The following is a 23,418-nucleotide window of genomic DNA, read 5'->3' as shown; positions in this document are numbered from 1 at the left end:
ATTTCTCCTAGACACCTGTTAAATTTATTTATTATGAAACAAGTATTGTAAAATAATAGATTGTACTAAATTGTTTTACATCATATATTTTATGAATAATTATGCTAAATGTAACATAATATAAAGAAAAATCAATTGTACAATTAGAATAATTAACACAATTACTATTATTTCCCCATCGCAATTTAAATTTAAAAAATGGCAATTAGAAAAAGTTTGACAAATTGATCAGTTCCCATATGTAACAAAATATTTGTCGGTATATAATAAATTGTGAAACAATTAATTTATCTTTAAAAAAATGATTGTTTAAAACAAGCTTTGTCTGAGCAGGAGTACGCACAAAAACACAGAACTATAGTTAACAGTATCACATTATAGATAGACCCAGCAGTGTATAACAACACAAAGATAATATTATATTTACAGTTTTTAGCCGATAATCTTTGTGTAGCAAATTTTGCTATTTTCACTATACCATTAACTATATATTACAGAAAACAAATTGTGCAGATTAAATTGTTTTTGTAAGAATATAAATAATAATAATAATTTATTTAAAAAGTACGATAAATTAAATTACGTTAAAATTGAATATCTTATAAGTATTCTGCTGAAGTTGTTTTTAATACGTTAGATAAAAACATTAGCGTAAAAATAAAGTAATTTTCCAAAAAATCCTAAGTATAATGCATATTTACGAAAAATAGTAAAGAACAAAATATTATGATACAAATCACAATACATATATACTCTCAAGTTTATAATCATCATTTCGATCCTTGCAATTATTGTATTATTTACATGCAACGATATGCTGCACACATTCTTTATTATGTATCGCGTTAGAGTCGTTTCACAGTAACATACTATGCCTCTATGGGACATATTTAATTAGAGCCGATTGAGTACACGGTGATTGCATCTATATAATGTGCCAATACGCTTGTTTTGCTGTTTAACGCTTTATACAGAATAAAGATATTCTACAAATACTTAAGTATACCACCTATAAATTAAAATTAGTGCAATACATTTTCTTTTTGCTTCTTTCAAAATTTTATAATATTATAGATATTTTAAATTTGATTTTTAGGTTTAAATTACTGAAATTAAACTTAACGATGATATCTAAACGAAATCATATCTTTATCTGAGAGGACATGTCTGTAGCAGAGGAGGTATAGAACTTAAGGAGGCGGGTTCTCTTAAATTAAGTTTATGCAATTCGTCGTCTGCTTTGTTGTTGTTCAACTCTTGCTGTGTATACAAGAACTTATTCCACTCATCGATCCTTGGATGTGCTAAATGCTGTATTTAAATAAACACATATATTAGTCGGTTATAACCTTTCCAAATGTTTTGTTGTTTGCAAGCAATACAAAAATTACTACATTGAAATAGAGACTTTTTTATGATAACGTATTACCTCAGCAACATCGTAGACCCAAATCTTTCCAGTATCATCGCCAACTGTTACATGTAAACCACTCGGAGTCCACGAAACTTTATTAAGGGCTGGGCATCCTTCGATCATAATACTCGCAGTCGGCACTTCGGTATCTTGATTGAGATTCCATAAATCTAACCTTCCTGAATCGTCTACTGCAGCAAACAATGCTGGATGGGTTGGAGACCATGCAACATCGTAAACGTAATCGCCATTATGTTCGAAAGAGTAAAGAGGTTTGTTCTCCTTCAGACTCCACAGCTTAATTGTCCAGTCGAAGGAAGACGTTAAGAACAGATGGGAGAAATCTATTCCACCTTGCACACCGTGTGCGCTAATTCCAGTAACTGGTCCTTGATGACCTTCATAGGTTTCTAGTACTCCAGCTTTCGTACCATGACGACAAGCTATTAAAAAAGCAAGTAACATTACGATAACTCTTACGAAAAATATGACGATTGTAGAATGATTACATTAAATTTGATTTCAACAATTATTATTTACCAGAATAAACCGTTCCATCTTCGCTGCCGACTACGAAATTATTAACATCGCCATGGGGAAACGCTAAACATGTAGCAGCGATTGATTTCGATTGTTTCGCGTAAAGTTCTAGTTTCTCCTGTGGTTGCGACAACATGTCTAAACTCCACGAACGCAATTTTCCGTCTGTTGAAATGCTTATTAAATTGTGTGCGTTTTGGGCCCCAACAACGTTTAAACAGTAGACAGGATGCTACAAGTATAATCATTGAAACATTTATAAGAGCGAGATATGTGACGTTTATTTCGAAGATTGTATAAGTCACTTTTTCCAAAAAATCAAGTTAATAATAAAATTAATTATAATTTAACACTAAATCTACGACAGGTCAAATGATCGTTTTCAAACTTTGATATACAGTTCTTATATGCAATATATAAATTATATACAAATGTTTCATGCATTATTCAATTCAGAAATATTTTTACATTCAGTTGTAAAAAGTGTCTTTAAGACTATTCATTTGTTCCATCACAGTAGAAATAGGTACAAATGAAACCTTAGTGGATTTAGTGGTAAAAAGAATGACTTATGACACTTTCAAAATGAATGACTCATATATTTTTAATAATTAAATAACTTACAGTATGTGCGTTTGCTGACAGTGGTGTGCGTTGAATTGGAGTTCTCTTTTGCACTCTATTATCCCAAAGGACAATCTGCCCAGAGTAAGTACCTCCTAAGATTAAATTGGGGTGAAATCTTGCAAATGTGATCGACAGTACCGGAGACTGACAGTGAAAAATGAATTCTGGCGTTGTTTTTTTAAATTTTGTATTCCAAACTAAACAAACTCCATCAGGGTCGTTTGGAGTGTCATCATTGTTGTTGTAAGAAGCCGCAAGAAGTTCTGGAAACTGAGGCGACCAATCCATCGAAGTGACACAACGATTACGAGACCATCGATCGCAAAAGAATGATCTATTCAACCACAGACGTTGATGGCTTTTCTCATCTCTGAACAAAATACGGATTAACGTTATGAAAATGAATGAAAGTAGATTACTTTGCAACTTATTCTTTAAAGGCTCAACTCTGATAGTATGATATTTTGTCAGAGGTTTTCTCAAAGACCGTTCTTATCAAGAAACACAATTTAAAGTTGATATCAAATGCTCTTCACTGTTACTCACATTCCATCTTCGCCATCCATGTTGCCAGTATAATCGGTATAAATATCAACAGATTCTCCTAATGCTCTTTCTACAATTCTACTGGTACGATCAAGGAACCGTTGAAACTCCTCGGACAGTATTATCATTTGTTTCTCCTCTTCACTGAGTTCTTGTACTACAAATTAGTATTCACATGAAGATTATTATAAATTTAATTTGTTCTATTCAAACGAGGAAAAATTAAACATACAAAAACCATCTCAAATGTTTCGTAAGGTTTACACTTCCAAAACGAGCATTTTCACAAAACTTTGTCTAGACATTTTCCTACGTGTCCTCAAATTTTAGAGCATATCCATGTCAACAATTATCAGGAATGGGGCCTCAATCTACACCTTTTAAAGGGTCTCATATGTTTTAAATACTAAAATAAATTTTAACGAATACTTAAAAAGAAATTATTTCTGATTCACTAATATCTCTTCAATGATTTAAATAATTCTTTACAAAATCCTCCCAAGAAGTAGGGAATATTCTATAATAGTACCAAATTTCCTCATTCTGATCTCATTATCAAAAGGACCTCTAATCGTTCTTCAGCCCTGGGCCTTAAAAACCCTCAATCCATTCCTACCAATTATAATAAGAATTTGACCAATAAGGGTTGTTATTAGCTATACTCATTTATTTCTACAAAGTACCTTCTTTAGGTTTTTCCTTTTCTTTTTCTTGCTCCACTTGCGTAACTGCAGGCTGCACTTCTTTAACTTGCGGCAAACCATGAGGAAGAATTCCAGGAGGAAGCTTGCTTTGAAAACCGTCCATGTGCGGCAAGCTGTTCTCTTCATCTTCGGCTTGGCCATCATCAAATGTCAAAACTGTGGTGAATAAGCTGATTCCGCCACGAATACCCTAACTTCAATACATCTATCTACCTCTGGCAAATGCCCTACTTAAGAACTCGATAAGCTACATTCTGTAAAAAGACTGTATCGTCTCGCAACATTTCTAAATTTACTACATAAGTATACTTCATCAATGGCTTATAGAAAATGTTTCAAATAACATAATGTATCAACGACCTACGTACAGAACAAATAAGGATAATTAAAAAAAAAAAAAAAAAAAAAAAGCGATAGATCTGTGTAAATACTTCTGCGAAACACGTAAATGTTCGCAGAACATTATCAATTTGACAAATGAAATTTATCCAGTGCATGTAGCACAGTGGCGTGTAAAGAAAAACGATTTTGTTTGCATGTTAACGTAAATCAAATTAAGTGTCGACACATAAACAAACTGGATTAACGTCAGGTTTAAAAATAAGGGATGCAACTCTCTTTCAAAATCTTTCAAAAAAATGTACGAAATTAATGAAAACATAATCCATCAGGAAATAAATACCTAATCACACACAATATTGGAAAAACTACTGGAATCAGGTTGGATTACATGCACTGATATTAGTTACACAAAAAGGTGGACTGCTTGTTGGTGGATTATATAACGAAAAATTTAATTTTTATTAAAAAAGAAAAACGATTGTTATGAAAATTATCTGAAACGATATCTCTCCACCCTTTATTTTAGAATAATACATACGTGAAAAAGAAGGATGAGCAAAAAGAAAGTAGAAAACGAATTAAGTCAATGATTATTTTAAATGAAATGAATGTTGCGTTATAATGTCGTGTTACCTGGTACATTTTCCTAGTTCCAGTATTCATTAGCACGTAAAATTGTTTCTCATGAATGTTGAACCGATAAGAATTGTATCAAATGAAGAAAATATATAAATATAAAAATAGAGTGGAGGTTTATTAACGCAACTTCCCAAGTCTCATGCAGCATTAAATGAATATCTAACTCACATAGAAGAAAAATATTAAAGAAATAATGTGAAATTATGTATAATCTATAATTTTGAATCAAAAAGATACTGTATAAGTGTAAAATGGCAATGATAATGATAAGAGTAATTTATCGTATTGCTTTGTTCATGCGTTAAAATGAAAAGAAACAAAGAATATAATAAAACTATAAATATATACTGTCTATACATGCATGATAAATAAAGCACAGGTTTTTACAATTATATAACAAACCATAATAACTACCTAATCATCCAATGACTTATCAAGCAATTTTTAGTGTAAATTAATAGTACAAGTTCCCTCCTTTCAGTGCATATAAAGGTAGTAATTTAACAAAACAAAAAGTTGTATACAGATTACTTTCAAATACAATTTTGTGAAAAATGAATATAATTCACATCTTCGTGATATAATTAGGTAGAGTGAATCATCTCTAGAGAGGATTACCTACCTGTAAATTCGTCCTCCCATTCTAAACCAGGATTTAGATTGTACTCGTCTTGAAGGAGGGAAAAGAAAATCTCAATCAATTTTGTGTTTTATTATGTTAGTAATGTTTGTTTCTAATTTCATATCTCTCATAGCAAATTATTGATGTATGCAATAAATGTATGCTTAAACAAATAATTATTACTTTTAAAAGCAATAGAATATATGTACACTACAAACACACACAACAAGATATTTATACCGACTATGATATTTTAATTCAAAGTAATTGAAGTTATGTATTAGACCACGTGCTTAATATTTTCCATTAATTGTGCATGATACATCAACAATTAACTAGAAAGATTGAAATGATTATGTTGAGTGAGTAATTATAAATACATCTATAAACATGCATATAGTATACCCTATTAATGCTATCATGTTTCTCAACAAGTTACACTAAAGGGATTAATGAATAACATTATCATACATATAAATGTCTTCGATACGATCAAATAAAGCATAGTGATTCCAAAGTTAATGTAAATTCTGTTTTTGATAAACGACACGTTGAAGACACTAACTATAAATACAATTACAATCCCTTTAGGCTTTTCTATATACTTTAACTAAAAATGACTATACACTTATTGTAAATAAAGCCATCGATATTATTATTATCTTTAATATGACAAGACCAATATAAGTCAGAGTTATTCCTTTTCAATCTGAAGTAAAAGTATTATTTTTCTTAAGTAAATCCAGTTTAAAACTTAATTTTCAAAAATTTTAGGCACAATCTTTTATAGTAACAAATAAAGAAAATGAAGATAACAAAGAATTCATAAAATTTAAATATTGTAATGTAATAGACTGACATCTCCGACTATTAATTTATATGAGTACAATCGTTCTTGTAATTTAAATTATTTACATTTATTTTAGAAATCGGAAATAAAATAGTATTTCTTAAAATTAGAGTATTTAAATAATTCTCACGTATTTTTTGTTGAACACTTGTATCAACAATCATTTATGAAATGAAATTAATATGTATTACCTTCGTAGAATGTATTTCTATGAGACAATATTTTTCTATTTTTTGGTAATTTATGTTTTTGCTAGATCATTTTCACAAAAACGTGCCATTAAGAAGCAATGTTTGCAATTAAAGTATATATTCGTACTAATTGTAGTCCTCTGAAGCAACAGTGTCGTTCGTTGTTTTGCGATACTAAAAGCTTAGCCACAGAACCTTTTACCAAATCTTTCCTTCTATCTTAATACAAAGTTCAAGTGTAATATTCACCAACCCAACACCATAATATCCTCTTCCATGTTAGTTAGTACACCATAATATACAAAAAATGACCGAAATAACCGTGATAACGCGCAGAGAACTCTGGAAGGTGCGTTAAGTTGTGACAAGATTTGCCAATGGATATTCATTCATTAAATATTTTATGTTTCAGACAGTCCCTATTTCAAACAATATTCGAAAATCTGGCAAATAATTACAATATTCCAAGTAGGACATTTTTTTTTTATCATAAACACGCCTTCTTACGTTTTATAAGCATCGATACATTATTTATGTATTTTAAACAATATTCCTGTTTACAGAATAGCATTAGTGTTACTTTCAGTAAAATGATACATAATGAATAACAACACCATTATCTCATTGATTTTAGACACACAAATTAAAAGACATATTTGAAAATATCAATCAAACATTTGTTTCTAATTTTAAATAAGTAATGAAATACTCCAAAGGTAGTCCGTATATATAGCAATTATGTTTGTTTATTTCATTTTAATGTAAGAAAAATGTGTACCTATTGTAGATTAGATATTTCAAATATGCGTATATGTCTTAAAATAAGGGACACTTTCATTAATAGAGGGTGTCCCAGCCTTAGCGATACAGCGTTCTAACTCCAAAACTATCGGCCGAATGCAAAATTTCAAATATGGAAATTGCATGGTAAAATGGGCCACATGTTTCAGCGAGAAGGAATTTTTGTTAACTTTGTTATTTAACGAGATATGATGGTCAAGTTTCGTTTTTCAAATAGAATTATATTTTTTTTTGTATACCATGCGATAGTACTTTTCAATACGAATTCATTAAGCTTTAATGTATTTACCCGATTTTTATTAGTTTTCAAGCTATAACGCTTCAAAGTTTGCTAATTTTCAAGGAAAAATCTTGGTTCGGTCCCATTGATGCGGTAAGCACCATGGGGTTCTTGAAATCGATACGGAGGGTCTCGCTTGCGATTCCAGGCCCGAGGAAGGAAAACGGGAAAAGTACCTACCTATTACCTACCTAGAAAATTCTCGGCACTACAAGTAATGCATCAATAGCGGTCATCAGTATCGATTTCAAAAACCCCATGGTGCTTACTGGATCAATGGAACCGCCCGGGGTCGAACCGAGTTTTTTCCTTGAAAATTAGCAAACTTTGAAGCGTTATAGCTTGAAAACTAATAAAAATCGGGTAAATACATTAAAGCTTACTCAATTCGTCTTGAAAAGTACTATCGCATGATATACAAAAAAAATATATAGTTCCATTTGAAAAACGAAACTTGACCATCATATCTCGTTAAATGACAAAGTTAACAAAAATTCCTTCTCGCTGAAACATGAGCCTCACTTTACCATGCAATTTCCATATTTGAAATTTTACATTCAGCCGATAGTTTTAGAGTTAGAACGCCGTATCACTAAGGCTGGGACACCCTGTATATTATTCCATGACTGCATTACATAAACTCACTTTATAGTAATTTTTATTTTGTAGATACCAATATGATCATTAATTTGTGTCTAATATCTAATAAGAAGTATACGAACATACATTTTCAGTTTCAGAATAGAAATGTGTACATTCCAGACTTACTATTAACATTAAGGTGTGCATAGTGTATGCCTTTATAAATGTGTAAATTCCAAAGCATTTCCGTTTGAGAGTCGGGATGCCAGATAAATATATAAACGGTAATAAATACAGTAATTAAACGTAAATATACCCAATGAAAGTAGAACAACATAAAAAAGCTAAAAAGTATAAAAGCAATTTATAAGATAGCAAATATATATATGTATATTAGGTTCTGGGTGGAGAGTCACTTGTGCATTTTTGCATTATCGCATCATAAATCTCGTTTAAATTTGGAAGGTAATACTTTTGCTCTCTTCATTATTAAAACTTCATGTTTGCAATTTAACAAAAGAGAGAGAGAGTGCATTCTCCGATTACTATTCTTTATAGAAAATAGGCCACTGCAATCATTTTCTTACCTTAACAATTTATTTCAATGTGAAAAATTTGCATTTACTTGTGAGATTTAATTGGACAGCTATTTATTTATATTATCCTAATACTCTGTATTTGGTTCTCACTATGTACATACTATTAAACCGGAAGAATTAATGGAATGAAGCTAAACCTATATCTGAACCTAAAACTTTTTGAAAACCAAGAGAAATCATAACTTACCGTAATAGTCGAATGCATGAGCTGAGAAGGGGAGGGAAAAAAATTGCACTTAGTTACAATCTCGTAAGAATGCACTACACTAATTTCACCTCTCTACACTCAGGCCATACATAGTTAAATAAATAAACTACTAATCAAACGTTTACAGAAACAAAATCTTAATTGAATGTAAAATATTATAAAAGTTTGAAAATGAAAATTTTTACTGATATTAGCTTGTTTTATAGCATTAATAACAGTTTTCTGTGAAGTTTTTGCAGAACTCTGTAGACAATTTTATAGCACGATTTTTGTGTTCATAAAACTTAATTATGCTTGCAAAAGTCTGCTACAATAGAGGTCAAAGAGCGTTAGATTTGTAATTGTATTAAACAAAAAGATAAAGAAATAGAAAAAAGATTTATCTGCTGAATGTAGTTAGGTGAGTATAGATTTGTAAATTTTTATATCGTGCGGTGCTGTGATTTCTACATGTAAGAGGAAACATACATATTCGATGCTTCTTATGTTATTAAAATGTGATTCAATTAATGTTTTTTTCAGTCCTTAACACAATTCAACACTTTCCTTAAAACTGGAAATTCTAATTCATGTTATTGACTGCTTAATATAAAATAATAAAACATTTGTGTTATTTAATGTGACTACCAATGGATGCTTATACTTAAGTAAAATTTTATATCTCACTTACATCCCTTGTCACACTTATGCCCACCCCCTCAAGTTTCTCAGAAACAAATTTCATTATCAATTTCAAAAGTAAATTTTGTTGGTATGCATTACTGTCTCTAGTGCGCTACGATTTGTACACTACAGCAAGTACACGTCAATAGTCATCACAAGAACATTTGTCAATGTTGAATTTCTTTTCAAATTGTATAAAAAGTACCAAAAAATTAAATTTCATGTGTTATGGTAACTACTACAATTATAGTAACACTGCTGTCTATAAATATTCTTATCCATAAATTAAGAAAGCATCAATAGTAATTAATTCGTTTGTTTCATTTTAATACTAGCACGCATGAGTCAAGGTACATTGACTTTTTGTTGTAATAATTTTCAAATTTTCCCAACAAACAGGACGCCTGAAGTTAATGTATTATATCATTCTTATAAACTGTTAGTACATAATTAAATTCTGTAAAGCGTGTTAAAAGCTTGTCTTTTATGCCAACAAGTATACATTGTACATGGAAATATACTTATAAAATGTATATCATGAATGAACGATTAAGACTTTAAACTTAATAATCTTTTAAAATTATGTATATTCTATAATTGTGTTTTTTTTTACCAATAATAATTTGATGAATATAAGAGATGATATAACTTGAAAATGTAAATAGGTAAATATGTAATTCCACGTACAATATTTGATACATAATCAGGGTTGTAGAATCAAGAAAATTGAATCATGAATTGCCTTTTTTATTGTCAAATTTGCTGGTATGTAAGAATATAGTTGTAAAAATTATTAAGTCCGCGAAGCAGAGGGTACTCACAAATTTGACTCTACATCCTTTAATTCCAAACATGAATAGCAATGTATCTACCTCTATAATATACTGTTGTACAACAATTATAGGAAGGGTAATAAAAAAGATGACAGAACATACATAGGTAGTTTGGTGCAGACCCACCTTTCCTGGGAAGCCACCAGTCAATCTCAAAGTAGCCTGCGGAGTAAGAGTGAGTTGGTGTTGTTGTTGAACAGGAGGAGTAGATGGTGTATGCAGAAGAAGATGCGGACAGTTCTTGTGTCCAACACCAATTGATTTGACCGATTGATTTGACCGATTGTATCGCAAGAAAATGAAATACGCGTACATTTAATAATGCCGCAATGTCAGTTAGGCAATGGGACAAGCATGTAACGTGCAATGTATCCCATGCTTATGTTAAAAGCTTTTAAGCAAAAAATTATTTAATCGTATATCTAAATTATATCACTACTAAAAGATTGTTCTTCGTTATACTTTACCCAAATTTTATACTTTGATCAGAACTCATAGTAAAGTAGGTGGTATGAATAAAGAATTATTATGTAAACCACGCAATTTATTGTTATCATTTATTTTGATAGTGTTAAAAATAAACAGCAAGGAAAATTGAAAATTAAAAAGAGTTATGAAACCAACTGAAATTGCGGATGGATGAAATAGAAGTATGAAATACAAAAAACATAATTGCCACCACCGGGAAAAACATTATTTATGTCCAAAACCTGATTACGTGTTAAGTGTTGTCTATACCTACTACTATGCTTCCTAAATAACATATGAGATTTGCAAATACAACTGTTAGGAATTTTTGTATTTTACTTATAATTATAAGAACATACAACAATATTATGTCAAATTATGGAAATACATAGTGTTTACTGCAATAAATAATGCTTTTTTTGTACAACATAAGAATTTGTTGCTTTCTCAATAACAGCATATTAAATTTATACTTGGATCAAAATATAATTTATTCTTGGTATTAACATTAACAAGTCCTTTCTGTAAGTTTATAATTAAAACATTTGTAAACCTTCAAACAACTATCCAAATAAATGTATTGCATTTAAAACAATCAATTATTCTTTTACACAACCGGATATACTATTATGTAGTATATGTATATTATACTAAGTAGAAATTATTTAAATAATTACTGTCTGTTCAAAAAGTGTTGAAAATTACTAATGATTCAACACAAGTTAACACACACAACGAAGGAATAAAATGACAACAGTGCTACAAGTAAGTAACATGCCATTTTTGTACGTATGTGTTGTAAGAATATGTAAGTTTCCTCATTAGCTACAATTATATAACACAATACGAGTGAGTAAATCATTTCTTATTATTATCACAATGAAATTAAAGTTATAAATAAAACAAGGTTATACCGATGTGCTTGATTGTGTATTACAATCAATTTATCTTATTAATTAAAATATATACAATAATGTTAATACTTGATAACTGTATCACAAAATTATTAAGTATGTTATGTCATTAATGGCATATATTTTTAAATGAAGCATTTTCATATACACCACCCACTTTACCATATTCAATCAATTCATTGAAGGAGTGCTATAAATATGAAATATTTAATCGTATACAATAATAGTGACATTTTTGTAAATATTATGAACGTAATAAATTGGCAAATTTTCATTTCAATGTATTTTAATCCTTTGTATTCTCAAATAAATAATATACAGATCACGAAATTTAATTCGTATATAAAAATGCTAATGTTTTTGTAAATACCAACTCTGCTTGTGCCATTAACAATAACAAGAGACTATATTATTTGTTTTATTCAGAAGCAAAATCATTATAGTAATTATTTTCACATTTACTTTAGTATGTACTAACAAAACATTAATGCCACTTGCTGAGGAAGGATAAAGAGATAATAAAGCGATAGTCTCCAAGAAATTATTCAATAATATATTAACATTTGAGAAGAATTTAGTGGTATATAATTTGAGGATTTACTGATACAGAAACTCGAACTCTGTCAAATCAAAATTTTACTGTATTGTACTTATCCAGAAATTTTATCGAATTTATTTCTACATATCAGCACCAGACTACAAAAATTAACCATTGATGTAACAAATTGTGGTAAATCGTGTATCATGATATCAAAGTGATATATATACAGGCTACCCATTTTAATTTATAAAGAATATATATCTTTAAAAAATTAAACGTACAATGTCTAAAAAAAAGATTAGAAGAAAATTCTCATAAACCCTTAATTTTCTTCAAGCACCATTTACCTAAACATTTTATTCAGTATTCTTTTAAAAATATATTTATTCATAAATTAAAATGGAGTACTCTGTGATACATATATACACATATGCGATATATGTATATATGTTGTATATCTACTTTTTTAATATGAAATTTTTACTTCATTTAATCAACATTACTGTAATGTATATTTTAAAACGTTGTTGTTTGATAATTATATATATTTGTAAATTCACAAGAAGCAACATTTAGTGTTGTAAATAAAGTATAAGATAGATGCAGTGACTCACCGTCGTGGGATGTGAGTGTTGTCTGAATAGTTTGAGTTTGTTTATTATAGACCACTGGTTCCTTTGGTGGGATGTTGGTGTGAGCCACAGAGACAATTGTAAGTTCTCGATTTTTCCTCCGTCCAGCACTGCTATGAAAGAAAAATATAAACGCTGTATGGCAAATGCAAGTACAAAAAAAACTGCTGTTTTAAATCTAAGTACCTTTGAGCAGAATTTATACTAGATGGTTGTAAACTAGCATCAGGAGTAGCATTAGCACTCTGTTCAGGGGTCAAAGAATTCATACTAGACAAACTTGATAATACATCTGCAAATAAAGCAAATTATAAAATGGAGAACATTAACTAAATTACAGAATAGAGTTATGTACCTGATACTGGAGCAACACCTAAAGACGAAAGCATCGCATCCAATTCTTTGCGGTGATCTTTATCCACTCCTGCAACACGGACCGTAGCTTCCTCGACCTTTAATACAAAGGATAGAGTTAAATTTTAACGAAGAAATGAAAGAGATTATAAATACTAAATTTAAATTAAAAATGTCTCACATCTTTTTGTTCCTTTTCTCTCCTGCGCCTTTCCTTTTCTTCTCTTATGGCTTGAAGCTTTGCTTTCTTCCTTTCAAGCTCTGCTTTTCTATCAGACATCATTGTGCTGTCTTGTTAATACCTAAACAATATTCGTCAACATATTAGAAATAAATGAAAAACATGGTAGACAATTTAAAAAGTGCTACTGGACTCGTTAAAACTCTTGTCAGGTTTCATGAATCGTTAACGGAACTCGAATCGGGTTTGGTGCAATTATTGATTTCTGCCCAGTGACGTCAGTTTGTACAGAATCTCAGAAAGCCGCATCAACAAATGATTAAAAAAAAATTCGAATTTTTACGATTGCAAAGTAAGTAAATAATTTTGTCACATTAAGTACAAAGAAACAAAACGAGAATTAATGTGTTTCGATAGTATTGAACAATGAACTCATCGAAGAATTCCCATCTGTCACACGGGAGTGCTAACATAACAGAGTAGGTTAAATTTGTTCACTTTTGTTAGAGAAACTTGTGAAATATTTACCTTTCGTCGTGTAAATTGTTTCACAGATTTGAGTGCTAAAAACTGTAGTAGTTGTCGATTTCTACATCATCTATCCGACCCGCCCGACATACGAACCTCTTGCATCGCAACAATAGCACCACAGTTACTATAACTCGTACCTCGTACTAACGGAATAGTCGAATCGCTTTTGCAGTTTCCTACACTCTCGCATGCATAGTGTAGAAATGTGCGTAACAGGTGGCGCTCATAGTTTATTCCGCTAGAAACTAAAAATTATATTTGCTAACTGATTCATTAATAACTAACTGATATCAGCTTGTGGATGCAAAGGAAAAACATATAAACAAAGGATGCATCCAGAAAGGCCATTATGGCGACTTCTACCTCCACACGAGTCAACGAAAAGCGCGTAGTTTTTCGATAGAGACGTTTTACACCGGAAGGCGGGAAAAACCTTAGGAAACTCCTAACGCGACTTTTTTCCAGCTTTCGCCAAAGGGAGGAAATTCTTTGAAGAAATAGGACCGGAATTAAATAGTAAGAGTTATAAACCATGGTTTTTTAAATACAGACACAACCTGGACAGGGAAACGGTGAGAACTATAGCACGAATTAGAAGTAACCATCACAACCTGAAAGCATCTCTAGCAAGAAAGGGAATTATGAATGATCCAATATGCGATTGTGGACAAGGAGAAGAAGACATAGACCATGTCGTATTCGAATGCTCTTTATATAATTGGGAAAGAGATTTAATCTAGCAAAGACTGGGAAAGGAAATAGCAAAAGTAGGAGAAACAGTATACGGGTTACTGAGACTGAATAGTGTTAAGGTTTATACAACAATAAGAGAATTTCTAAACAGTATTAACAAAGTGATATAAAAGATACAAGTACAAGAAAAGTACAAGTAGAAAATAACGAAAAGATGTTTAATTAGTAGACTAGTTTTAAAATCTGTGGTAGTTCTTTAAATAAAGAACTAAAACTAAAAAAAAAAGGAACGATATCGCCATCTATCGGTGAAAAGGTCGAACTAAAATTCCGACCTCCGTACAGCGCACCACCGGGAAAACGCCCAAGCTTGTCGCCGAATAGTTTCTTTTTTAACAGCTAGATGGCGCCATTTTATCGGTTATTTACCGACATGATGGTAATGTATCGACAGGTCGGTAAAAAGAAACTCTGTAAATAGCGCCATCTGACATTTAAAAAAAGAACTAATCGAGGACAAACTTGGGCGTTTTCCCGGTGGTGCGCTGTACGGAGGCCGGAATTTTAGTTCGACCTTTTCACCACTAGATGGCGGTAGCAATTTTTGCCCTGTAATTCAAATGGATCTATAATGCATTAAAATTAAAATTTAATCATCTAATCAGTAAATTGAGCATTTTCCAGTACGTAGTATTATAATGTAGATAAATAAATGTGTAATAAATAAACGTTAAGGCTTCCTCACCGCCAGATGGCTTCGAGGTTAAATATATTTAAATTATTTAAAGGAATTAATAATACTTTCTTTGTATTTTTTGGTAATTACATCAAACATTGACACTAATTATGTTTGGAGAGCGAAAAGAAGTACCCCTTCTTCCTTTATATCACCTTCTATTACATGCAAATCTCTTATATATTGTTGCATATGTAATTAGTATTGTATACATGTTCCCTCTTCTCTAGTAGTCTATTAAAAGATAACGTTACTGCGACTTACGAAGGAATTAATAGTTATGTTTATATAAAAGAAGTTCATCCGTTTTTTGTGACACAGAGTCTTGAATCAGTTACTCTGTGTTGTCAGAGTACTACATAATACGAAAATGGCTGCTCCTATAAAGGCAACTGTAAAAAAAGTGAAACCAATTCTTTCTCTTAATCCGCAAGATGCACGTAAAAGAGTAATACAGTTATACAAGGCCTGGTATCGAGAAATTCCTCTTGTCAGTATGTACCCAAAAGATACTAGAATAGTTTCCTTCGAGCGTTAATCAGATGTGGTGTTACTTAACCTATCTGCGACAAGAATAGTAATACTTTCCAGGAATGCAAAGCCGTTCCTTTCTTTCATTAATGTGATATTGTAATATCGATTTAGTTCATTTAAAATTCCTTACATGTAGCGTACAATTTTGATTAAAAATTGTTTTCATATCACATCTTCATCATCTTTACATACAACTGATTTGTCTTGTAGAACTGAATTATGATATTCCAAAATCAGAGAACGATTGTAGGATAAAGTTGAGAGAAATGTTTGTACGTAATGCCAAAGTCACAGACATAAGAGTTATAGATCTACTTGTCATTAAGGTAAGCCAAGGTTGATAGGTTAGAATACTTTATACTTAAAGGCTTTTTTACTAGTTTGTATATGTGCTGTTCTAGGGTCAAATGGAGCTTCAAGAAGTTGCAATGTTGTGGAAACCAAAAGGATGTCTTATGAATTATTGGAAAGAGACAGAGGAACCAAAGCCAACCGACTTCATGTCCAAATTCCTTTCGGGTCAGGACACGACCATATAGTTCTACTTTGTATAAGAATAAGTACACGTAAATACTTCTTACTAGTACTTGTATAGTAAATTACCTATAACTTATACGAACGATGTGTATATATGCCGTACGCGCGATGCTGTCTGTAAAATAAAATTGAAAAGGGAAACAAAATGTAGTTGTTTATTAAAAAAAAATCAAGTTATACATTATTTGAAAAGATGAATCTTTAATCGACTCTTACAGAAGATAGAATATTTCTTTTAATTTACACTTTATCTTTACATCGATATATTATTATTCGCTTATATACATTTGACAAGATGATATATTACTAAGCACCTTAGGTACAATCTAGTTCACTTTTCACAGCCATACGGATAATTTGCTTTCCTTCAGTGAACAAGTATAGAATTATACATACATACATACATATATATACATACATATGTCTGAACTGAGTGTATTCGAACTTTCGTGAACTCACACCTTAGCAATATGCGCGTTCTTTCGTTCTTCTCCTGCATCGCGTAAAGGGAATCGACGTTTGTGCTAAACTCGAGATAGACATCCGCGTGATCTCTGCGTTTGTATACTTTGGTTAGAATTATTTTTATAAAACAGTTCGTCGTATTCTCGTCGTTATGCTCTCGGATTAAAAAAAAAATGTTTTAACAAATAAATTCCGCGCTACGTAAAAAGACACGTACGCCGTCAAAACGATGCGTGTTTCTAGTACAAGTTATAAAATATCTAGGTATTACAAATATACACGATCGGTAACTTTCATACCCATACATTCCACGTATCTATGCTAAAAAGAAAAAAGAAAAAAAAAATGGCAACAATACATCATGCTTATGACTCGTAAATGTTGTTAACGTCTTTGTGCACTCGCACACGTTTCATAGCACAAGGTTCCATATTCGCGTACATCGCTTATCGTTTCTCCTCGGACAGAGAAGAGGCTCTGTATCATCAAACTATACTCTCACGTTCTGACTGTATATCGTACCCTGCTATCACGCCCCGTCTTAAGGAAACGTCGCTGTTCCGTAACCCGTTTCCACTGAACAGATTTACCAACCAACTTCTGATCGAATTTCTCGCGGAGGATTTCTTGTCCGGCACATTGTCCGAGCTAGGAACGGATGCCACCTGATCGAGGGAACGCCAACGTTTAACAGGCATCACTTCTCCCATGCAACCGCTCTCATCTCCCAGCAAAGGCGTCTCCGCTTCGTTCGGCGATCCGTCAGTGTGGGGCACTATAATCACGTTACCGTTTGGATAGTTGTTGTTCAACACTTTCCCGGATATGTTCGTTTTCGAGCTTGTCCGCGTGCACTTGTCACAATTTTCCAGCGACCGGAAACTCTTTTTCGGTTCCTTCCACGAGAAGTTCGGCGACTCGAATCTCTTGTTGTACAATTCTAAGGGAAACGGATCCAACGAGCGGGACTCTCGTATTATATTCTGAAACGGATAGTCGCTGGTGGAGGACGACGAAGCGATCGTCGACAGAACCCTCGCGTTCTTTCGTAACTTCGGCCCGGTGTCGATGAAAAAGTCGTCAAGCGCCATCTTGATGTGGGTCGCTCGAGAGTCGACGTCATCCTGTATGCAACTCCCGACATTTTCCAACGTCGTCTTGGATACACTGTCGGCCAAGTAAAGAGGAGACCGTTCTACCTTTCGAGAGTTGAGGAGCCGCGGCACCGGACTGGATCCTCCGCACTGGGACGAAGAGTCGTCCGCGGTTGGTCGCGGAACGCTGGACTGTCTGCGACTTCCTGCTCCCAGACCGCCTAACAACGAAGCCTGGCGAGAGTCCGAATTCAACTTTGGACTTCTTCTCGGCCTACAGAAGAGCGGCGGAAGATCACCCACGTCGACCTGGGCAGATAAAGGAGCACGTGTAAGCGTAATTTCATTTAAAAAGGTCACGAAAACTTGAATTACACCAGTAATTACATTGCGTTTAAAGCAAGTGAACAATAATGGCTGTAATTTTTATTACTTTAACTAGCTAACCTCGTTAATGTAACTGTACGCTTTTACACCGATTTACTCACCTCTCGCTTTTGAATAGCTTTCTCGGTAGCTCCGGTGAGCCAATAAGTTTTCACTTCCCCCTTTCCTTTCATATGAACTAAACCGCGTTCCTCGATGATGTAACCACCGATCTTGTCCAAGGCATCTTTGCACTGACCGCTTATGTGAATACGTAATGGTTCACCGTTAGATTCCATACGGGAAGCGGTGTTCACGGTGTCTCCGAACAGACAATATCTGGGCATTGTCAGACCAACGACACCAGCCACCACAGGACCTGAAACGTTTATTATTTACGGATTGATGAGACCACACGTCGCATTTATTCATCTTCATCTACCGTGTACGCTACCTGTGTGAATTCCGATACGTAATTTAAGCGTGTCTTGAGGCCTGTGAGCTATGGTATGGTGTTTCACGGCGTTGAGTAAATCCAGAGACATCGACGCGATTTCCCCGGCGTGTCTGTTTCCATTTTTGATTGGCAAACCGGAGACCTGGAAGAGACGTATCGCTGTGAGGTGACGAGAAGCGACGATTAAGTAGACGAGGACTACAAAGTATCAGCAAAATAATTTATTTACCACCATGTAGGCGTCACCAATTGTTTCTACTTTATACACATCGTATCCTTTGATGATGCGGTCGAACAAAGTGTATAGGTCGTTCAAAAAGTTTACGACCTGTAAAAAGCAATTGTAAAGGTAATCTCTGAGGTTGTGTACTTTGTTTCACCGGCAATTAATTTGAAAGAAACCCACCTGGAACGGCGTGCTTTCCGCTGACATTGCGGTGAAGCCTACGATGTCGCTGAAATATATAGTGACCAGGTCGAAGGCCTCCGGTTCCACACCGATGCCGTTCGTGAGGCAGTTGGCGACGGGTCTGCGAGGAACATGTGTAATATTTATGCCTTGAATATTCACTTATTTCTCGAAAAAACTGGTAGACGCTGATCTAAGACTCTACGCTGATTTCAACGATACACTTACTCGGGCAGCATTCGGTGAAGCAGATCCTCGGTTTTCTGTTTCTCCTCGAAAAGAAGGCGTGTACGTTCACTGACTAGATCTTCGAGGTTGTTCGCATACTTCTCCATCATGTCCATCATTTGGTCCATTATATTGCGATGCCGTCCCGCTTTCATTTTCTTCAACCGCGTCCTGATCATTTTGAAGTCGGGCCTAAGCTCTGGACTCTCCGCCCAGCAGTCGGTAATCGTACTAACTATATACTCGGCACAGTCCGCTTCCGACTCGGACAGTATATCTACGTTAGGTCTAAACGGCGGTTCACCATCTTCTGGGAACCTTTTCACTCGGTCTATGATTTCTGTCAATTTGTTAACGGTCACATATAGATCTTTGTAACTGTATCCTCTTTCGGCGAACGCCTATCAAATGTCAACAGTCACGTGCATAATTACCTTTGGGTTCTAGATTCACGCCACCGTACGGGCCCTTGCGTCCAATTATTTCGAACAGTATAATAGCGAACGAGTAAATATCTCCCTCCTGGGTGCCTCTTATCGGAGCATTGGGATTTCTTAATAGCTCGGGTGCCTTCCAGAATAAGTCTGAAATGAAGCAAAGTTGTCAAGTTCTAGGTCTCGAAAACTTTGGGGTCTATCGCGATAACGTGGTTACTCCTCGTACTTCGATAATACTGATGTTCACCGATGCTGTCGGACTCGGCGCAGTGCCGCATATCGTGCAGGCCGAAATCAGAGACTTGGAGTACCCATCGCGATGTCACCACGCAATTGGAAGACTTCAGATTACCGTGACAGACTAGCACAGACGACTCATGAATGTACAGCATACCCTGCGTCCGAGTAAAATCGTTTAATAGAATGCCAACCAAGACTTCCGGGTGTAAGCATTCTCCAGTGATCTTAGCCAAAAGATACAGCTTACAGCTGAAAGTCTCGGTTGGTATCAACTATGAAAAATCGAGCAACGATGGCTCGAAGAATGTCTTATTAAATAGAATAATATCAGAGTATCCGAACTTGGTCGAAACGCTCACCTTAATGAGATCGTGAACTAACGACGCGATGAACATATCGTCCAACTTTATATCTTCGTTCTCGATGATGTCCTGAAACACGTACGACGATTCTATGATATATAAACCGGAGCCAGATTAAAGGCTTTAATAGATTATTCTTGTAAAGATAATTATATTATTCTTATTGTTTTAGTTAATCTTTTAGAAAAAGTTCAAGACGACGTACGTAAAGACTTCCTTTGGCGCAGTAGTCCGTAATTAACAATATCCTCATGGGCTCCACGCATGCCCCGATGAACGAGTTCAGATTCCCGTGTCTGATTTCGCGAAGTATACGCATCTCCTTCATCACGTCCCGCGAGATGTCCTTCTTCTTCGAGAACTTGAGCTCTTTTATTCGCACCACTACCCCGTGGTAATGCCCGGTTTGCGCGAACACCTGGCCCCCGCATCTTGACTCGTAGGACATTGCACTAACTAAGCTTAACTGCAACAAGAAGTCGCACTTATTCTTTGTAATTATAGGCGAGGATCGATTGGCGAGCGATCATTTGCGAAACACTACGTTGAACACGTCAGTGTAGTATAGAGTTCTGCTATTACGAAAAGACCTTGCCAAGTGCATTTCTCCTACCTGTACATACATATTTTTTCTAAATCGTATAGACGGTACAATATCATTGCACTACAGTTGTTTCGGCAGTTTTGTTTCGGATGAACAGTTCGAATAGAACGTAGGCTATCCGTGGACAGGAATGACGTTCGACGATGAGGAGGACGAAGAGGATCAAATCTCATCATTTACCTTACTAGGGGAGGACATCATGTTGTCAAGATGAGGATAACCGTGTATCTCGCTCGGATCGATCTTCCACAGCAGCCCCTCTATTTCCTGTTCTATCTTCCACCTGCGATATATGCTCATGGTGATGACCGCGGCGCAGAACAATAGAACGGCCAGCACGCCGGCGGCCACGATGCTACGCAGATGCGTGTCGTCTTTGGGACAGTGTTCGTTGAGAAAACCGCATCCTGGTTCCGCTTCCGGTTTGTTTTTACCCGGCCAGTCCATGGCCTCCGACGGCCTGTACACCTGTCGACGCGACGGACCGATTATTCGACTAAATCTCGCGCGATCGACGCTGCATTACGGTCGCAGTGCAGATATAGTCGAATATATATATGCAGCGAATCGGCGCGAGAGTAAGTGATCTGCACGAATGCTGTAAACAACTCACTCACTAGAGTTTCACCCTGCTGAAATTGGCCCACGGGCTTCATTTGATAGTCGCAGGAGAAGTTGTTAAGCCGGAAGGGGTCCTTCTTCAGGGCCAGCACGGAGAAGTTCCCCTCCGAGTCGCCGAACTTGTCGAACTTTATCGTCGCGCCGCTGACACCTGTTTGGAAACGCGACACGCATCTCGTGAGCTTGACAACGTATCGTTTCATCGGCGATAGGACAGTCTGTTACTTTGAATCGAACGCAGAACGAATTCTTTTCGACGCGTAGAACTTGGCGCAAATTAACCTCGATTGTGGATATTTTATTCATTTAAAGGGGCATGTGCCATAAAATAAATTGCCTTGTAGAAGAAGAGATCTAAATTGGCAACTCGAGAAAGCAAACGATTACAAATGTTTGGTCACGTGACGAGAAATTATCGGTCATCGGTCGTGTTTTTAATCGAATCTACTCTTATCGAGGGGATCATCATCAAGAGCCACTTGACGCGGATCCGAGCGATTCAGATTTGCCCCTGATACGAATTATACGTACTTACTTTGATACGTATGATTCCTGATAATGGTCTCGATGATTTGAGTGCCGTTGCTGGCGATCTCCTCGAGCGTATGTTCCGGTTGATCCCGCAGAAGCTGGTCCAAGGCTCTCGCGTACAGTTTCACGGAATCGTAGAGATACGCGGCGTGAATCGAAACATACTGAAACGAAAACGGTTCACGGTAACGACCGTAACGACAGAATCGCGTCGAGATTCGAATACGTGGAAAAAGAAGCGTCCAAGAGATGCCGACCTTCTCGTACTTCCTCAACAACTCAGGAACAGGGAAGTTGAAGGGCTCCTTGCTGCTGTACTCGCGAACCTTCTTCGTGAACTCCTCGTACTTCTGGGTGGGCGGCGTGGACGCCACCACCATCAGGGAGCGAGCCCTCTTCAGGAAGTCCTTTGGATCCATGCAATTCCGCAGATTGTCGAAGTGTTCTGGTTCTGAAAGTCGACCGAGACCACCGTCAGAAAGCGAATCTTCGAAGAGAACGGGCTGGAATCGTGATCTTTGAACGACGCGAAGGAAGCGTCCATCAAGATGGACTCACGTGTCGGAAACCGGGTCACGAACGGGCCGTGCTTGACCCGTGACGTTTAACTAATCGGGGATTAGATACGGACATTACGAGGTAACGAGGAGACGTTCTAGGAGCCGTGCTTGAGCAGACCTGAACAAATTTTAATTGGAACTAAAGTAAGAAATAACTGTTTGAAATAAGTTATTTTGGGCCGTTATATCTGAATTCAGGTGCTTGAAAATAAATCAGTTTAAAATAATTAATTATTTCGTTATTTTTATTTCGAATGTAACGAAAGGAATAATCTTCAAAATAATATGCAACGAAAAGAATTCTTTACACATTAGGTAACAAACGTGGGCCTGTTTGCCATTTCATTTCATTGCTATCGAACTGAAAATCGTCGTATACTTACTTCTGATTTCACTTGGTATCATTTTTACGAACAATTCCACAATAATTTCAAACGACTATAAAATGAAATGATACGTTATTCGACATAACATTCCAAATA

At 34.9% G+C, this 23,418-nt stretch overlaps 3 protein-coding genes across 30 annotated transcripts in view; 1 reads left to right on the top strand and 2 right to left on the bottom strand.

Moving 5' to 3' along the window:
• Positions 1–66: 66 nt before the first annotated feature.
• Positions 67–14,211, bottom strand: LOC128892401 (cytoplasmic dynein 1 intermediate chain-like). Of its 27 annotated transcripts, none has more exons than XM_054152785.1 (14): positions 14,060–14,211; positions 13,532–13,652; positions 13,352–13,448; positions 13,183–13,288; positions 12,979–13,109; positions 10,544–10,603; positions 8,925–8,945; positions 5,435–5,482; positions 3,811–3,987; positions 3,128–3,284; positions 2,579–2,951; positions 1,955–2,186; positions 1,430–1,857; positions 67–1,311 (listed from the first exon to the last, which is right to left on the bottom strand). In XM_054152785.1, exons 2-14 carry the CDS (start codon positions 13,631–13,633, stop codon positions 1,150–1,152), a joined length of 2,094 nt encoding a protein of 697 aa, XP_054008760.1. In that variant the 5' UTR covers positions 13,634–13,652; positions 14,060–14,211; the 3' UTR covers positions 67–1,149. The 27 variants fall into 27 exon arrangements, with proteins under 27 accessions (XP_054008760.1, XP_054008765.1, XP_054008763.1 ...); XM_054152790.1 differs by having other exon boundaries at positions 3,811–3,963; XM_054152788.1 differs by having other exon boundaries at positions 10,568–10,603.
• Positions 14,212–15,711: 1,500 nt separating this feature from the next.
• On the top strand, positions 15,712–16,708 carry LOC128892138 (NADH dehydrogenase [ubiquinone] 1 alpha subcomplex subunit 6). The gene is made up of 3 exons (XM_054152286.1): positions 15,712–15,985; positions 16,236–16,351; positions 16,427–16,708. Exons 1-3 carry the CDS (start codon positions 15,862–15,864, stop codon positions 16,562–16,564), a joined length of 378 nt encoding a protein of 125 aa, XP_054008261.1. The 5' UTR covers positions 15,712–15,861; the 3' UTR covers positions 16,565–16,708.
• Positions 16,700–23,418, bottom strand: part of LOC128892091 (receptor-type guanylate cyclase Gyc76C-like) — a 72,215-nt gene continuing 65,496 nt past the window's right edge. For both annotated transcript variants that reach the window (XM_054152194.1, XM_054152195.1), the window contains exons 7-20: positions 22,634–22,827; positions 22,381–22,540; positions 21,842–21,996; positions 21,405–21,692; positions 20,826–21,086; positions 20,618–20,689; positions 20,245–20,413; positions 20,016–20,165; positions 19,582–19,921; positions 19,351–19,474; positions 19,174–19,272; positions 18,942–19,086; positions 18,610–18,866; positions 16,700–18,430 (exon numbers count right to left, since the gene is read on the bottom strand). In XM_054152194.1, coding sequence (XP_054008169.1) covers positions 17,513–18,430; positions 18,610–18,866; positions 18,942–19,086; positions 19,174–19,272; positions 19,351–19,474; positions 19,582–19,921; positions 20,016–20,165; positions 20,245–20,413; positions 20,618–20,689; positions 20,826–21,086; positions 21,405–21,692; positions 21,842–21,996; positions 22,381–22,540; positions 22,634–22,827 — 3,332 coding nt within the window. In that variant the 3' untranslated portion in view covers positions 16,700–17,512. The remainder of the gene's footprint in view (positions 18,431–18,609; positions 18,867–18,941; positions 19,087–19,173; positions 19,273–19,350; positions 19,475–19,581; positions 19,922–20,015; positions 20,166–20,244; positions 20,414–20,617; positions 20,690–20,825; positions 21,087–21,404; positions 21,693–21,841; positions 21,997–22,380; positions 22,541–22,633; positions 22,828–23,418) is intronic.

Source organism: Hylaeus anthracinus, unplaced genomic scaffold (assembly GCF_026225885.1).
Source record: "Hylaeus anthracinus isolate JK02 unplaced genomic scaffold, UHH_iyHylAnth1.0_haploid 12002, whole genome shotgun sequence".
Classification (NCBI taxonomy): domain Eukaryota; kingdom Metazoa; phylum Arthropoda; class Insecta; order Hymenoptera; family Colletidae; genus Hylaeus; species Hylaeus anthracinus.
This window is presented reverse-complemented; position numbering and strand designations above follow the sequence as displayed.

Bases quoted from the DNA above. Each gene is read 5' to 3' on its own strand.
- LOC128892401 (XM_054152785.1), bottom strand. From the start codon at position 13,633: ATGATGTCTGATAGAAAAGCAGAGCTTGAAAGGAAGAAAGCAAAGCTT. The intron at 8,946-10,543 runs GTATGTTCTGTC...TCCCCTTCTCAG, and splicing joins GTCTGCACCAAACTACCTAT to CTCATGCATTCGACTATTAC. The intron at 1,312-1,429 runs GTAATACGTTAT...ATTTAAATACAG, and splicing joins GGGTCTACGATGTTGCTGAG to CATTTAGCACATCCAAGGAT.
- LOC128892138 (XM_054152286.1), top strand. From the start codon at position 15,862: ATGGCTGCTCCTATAAAGGCAACTGTAAAAAAAGTGAAACCAATTCTT. The intron at 15,986-16,235 runs GTATGTACCCAA...TTTGTCTTGTAG, and splicing joins TCGAGAAATTCCTCTTGTCA to AACTGAATTATGATATTCCA. The intron at 16,352-16,426 runs GTAAGCCAAGGT...GTGCTGTTCTAG, and splicing joins TAGATCTACTTGTCATTAAG to GGTCAAATGGAGCTTCAAGA.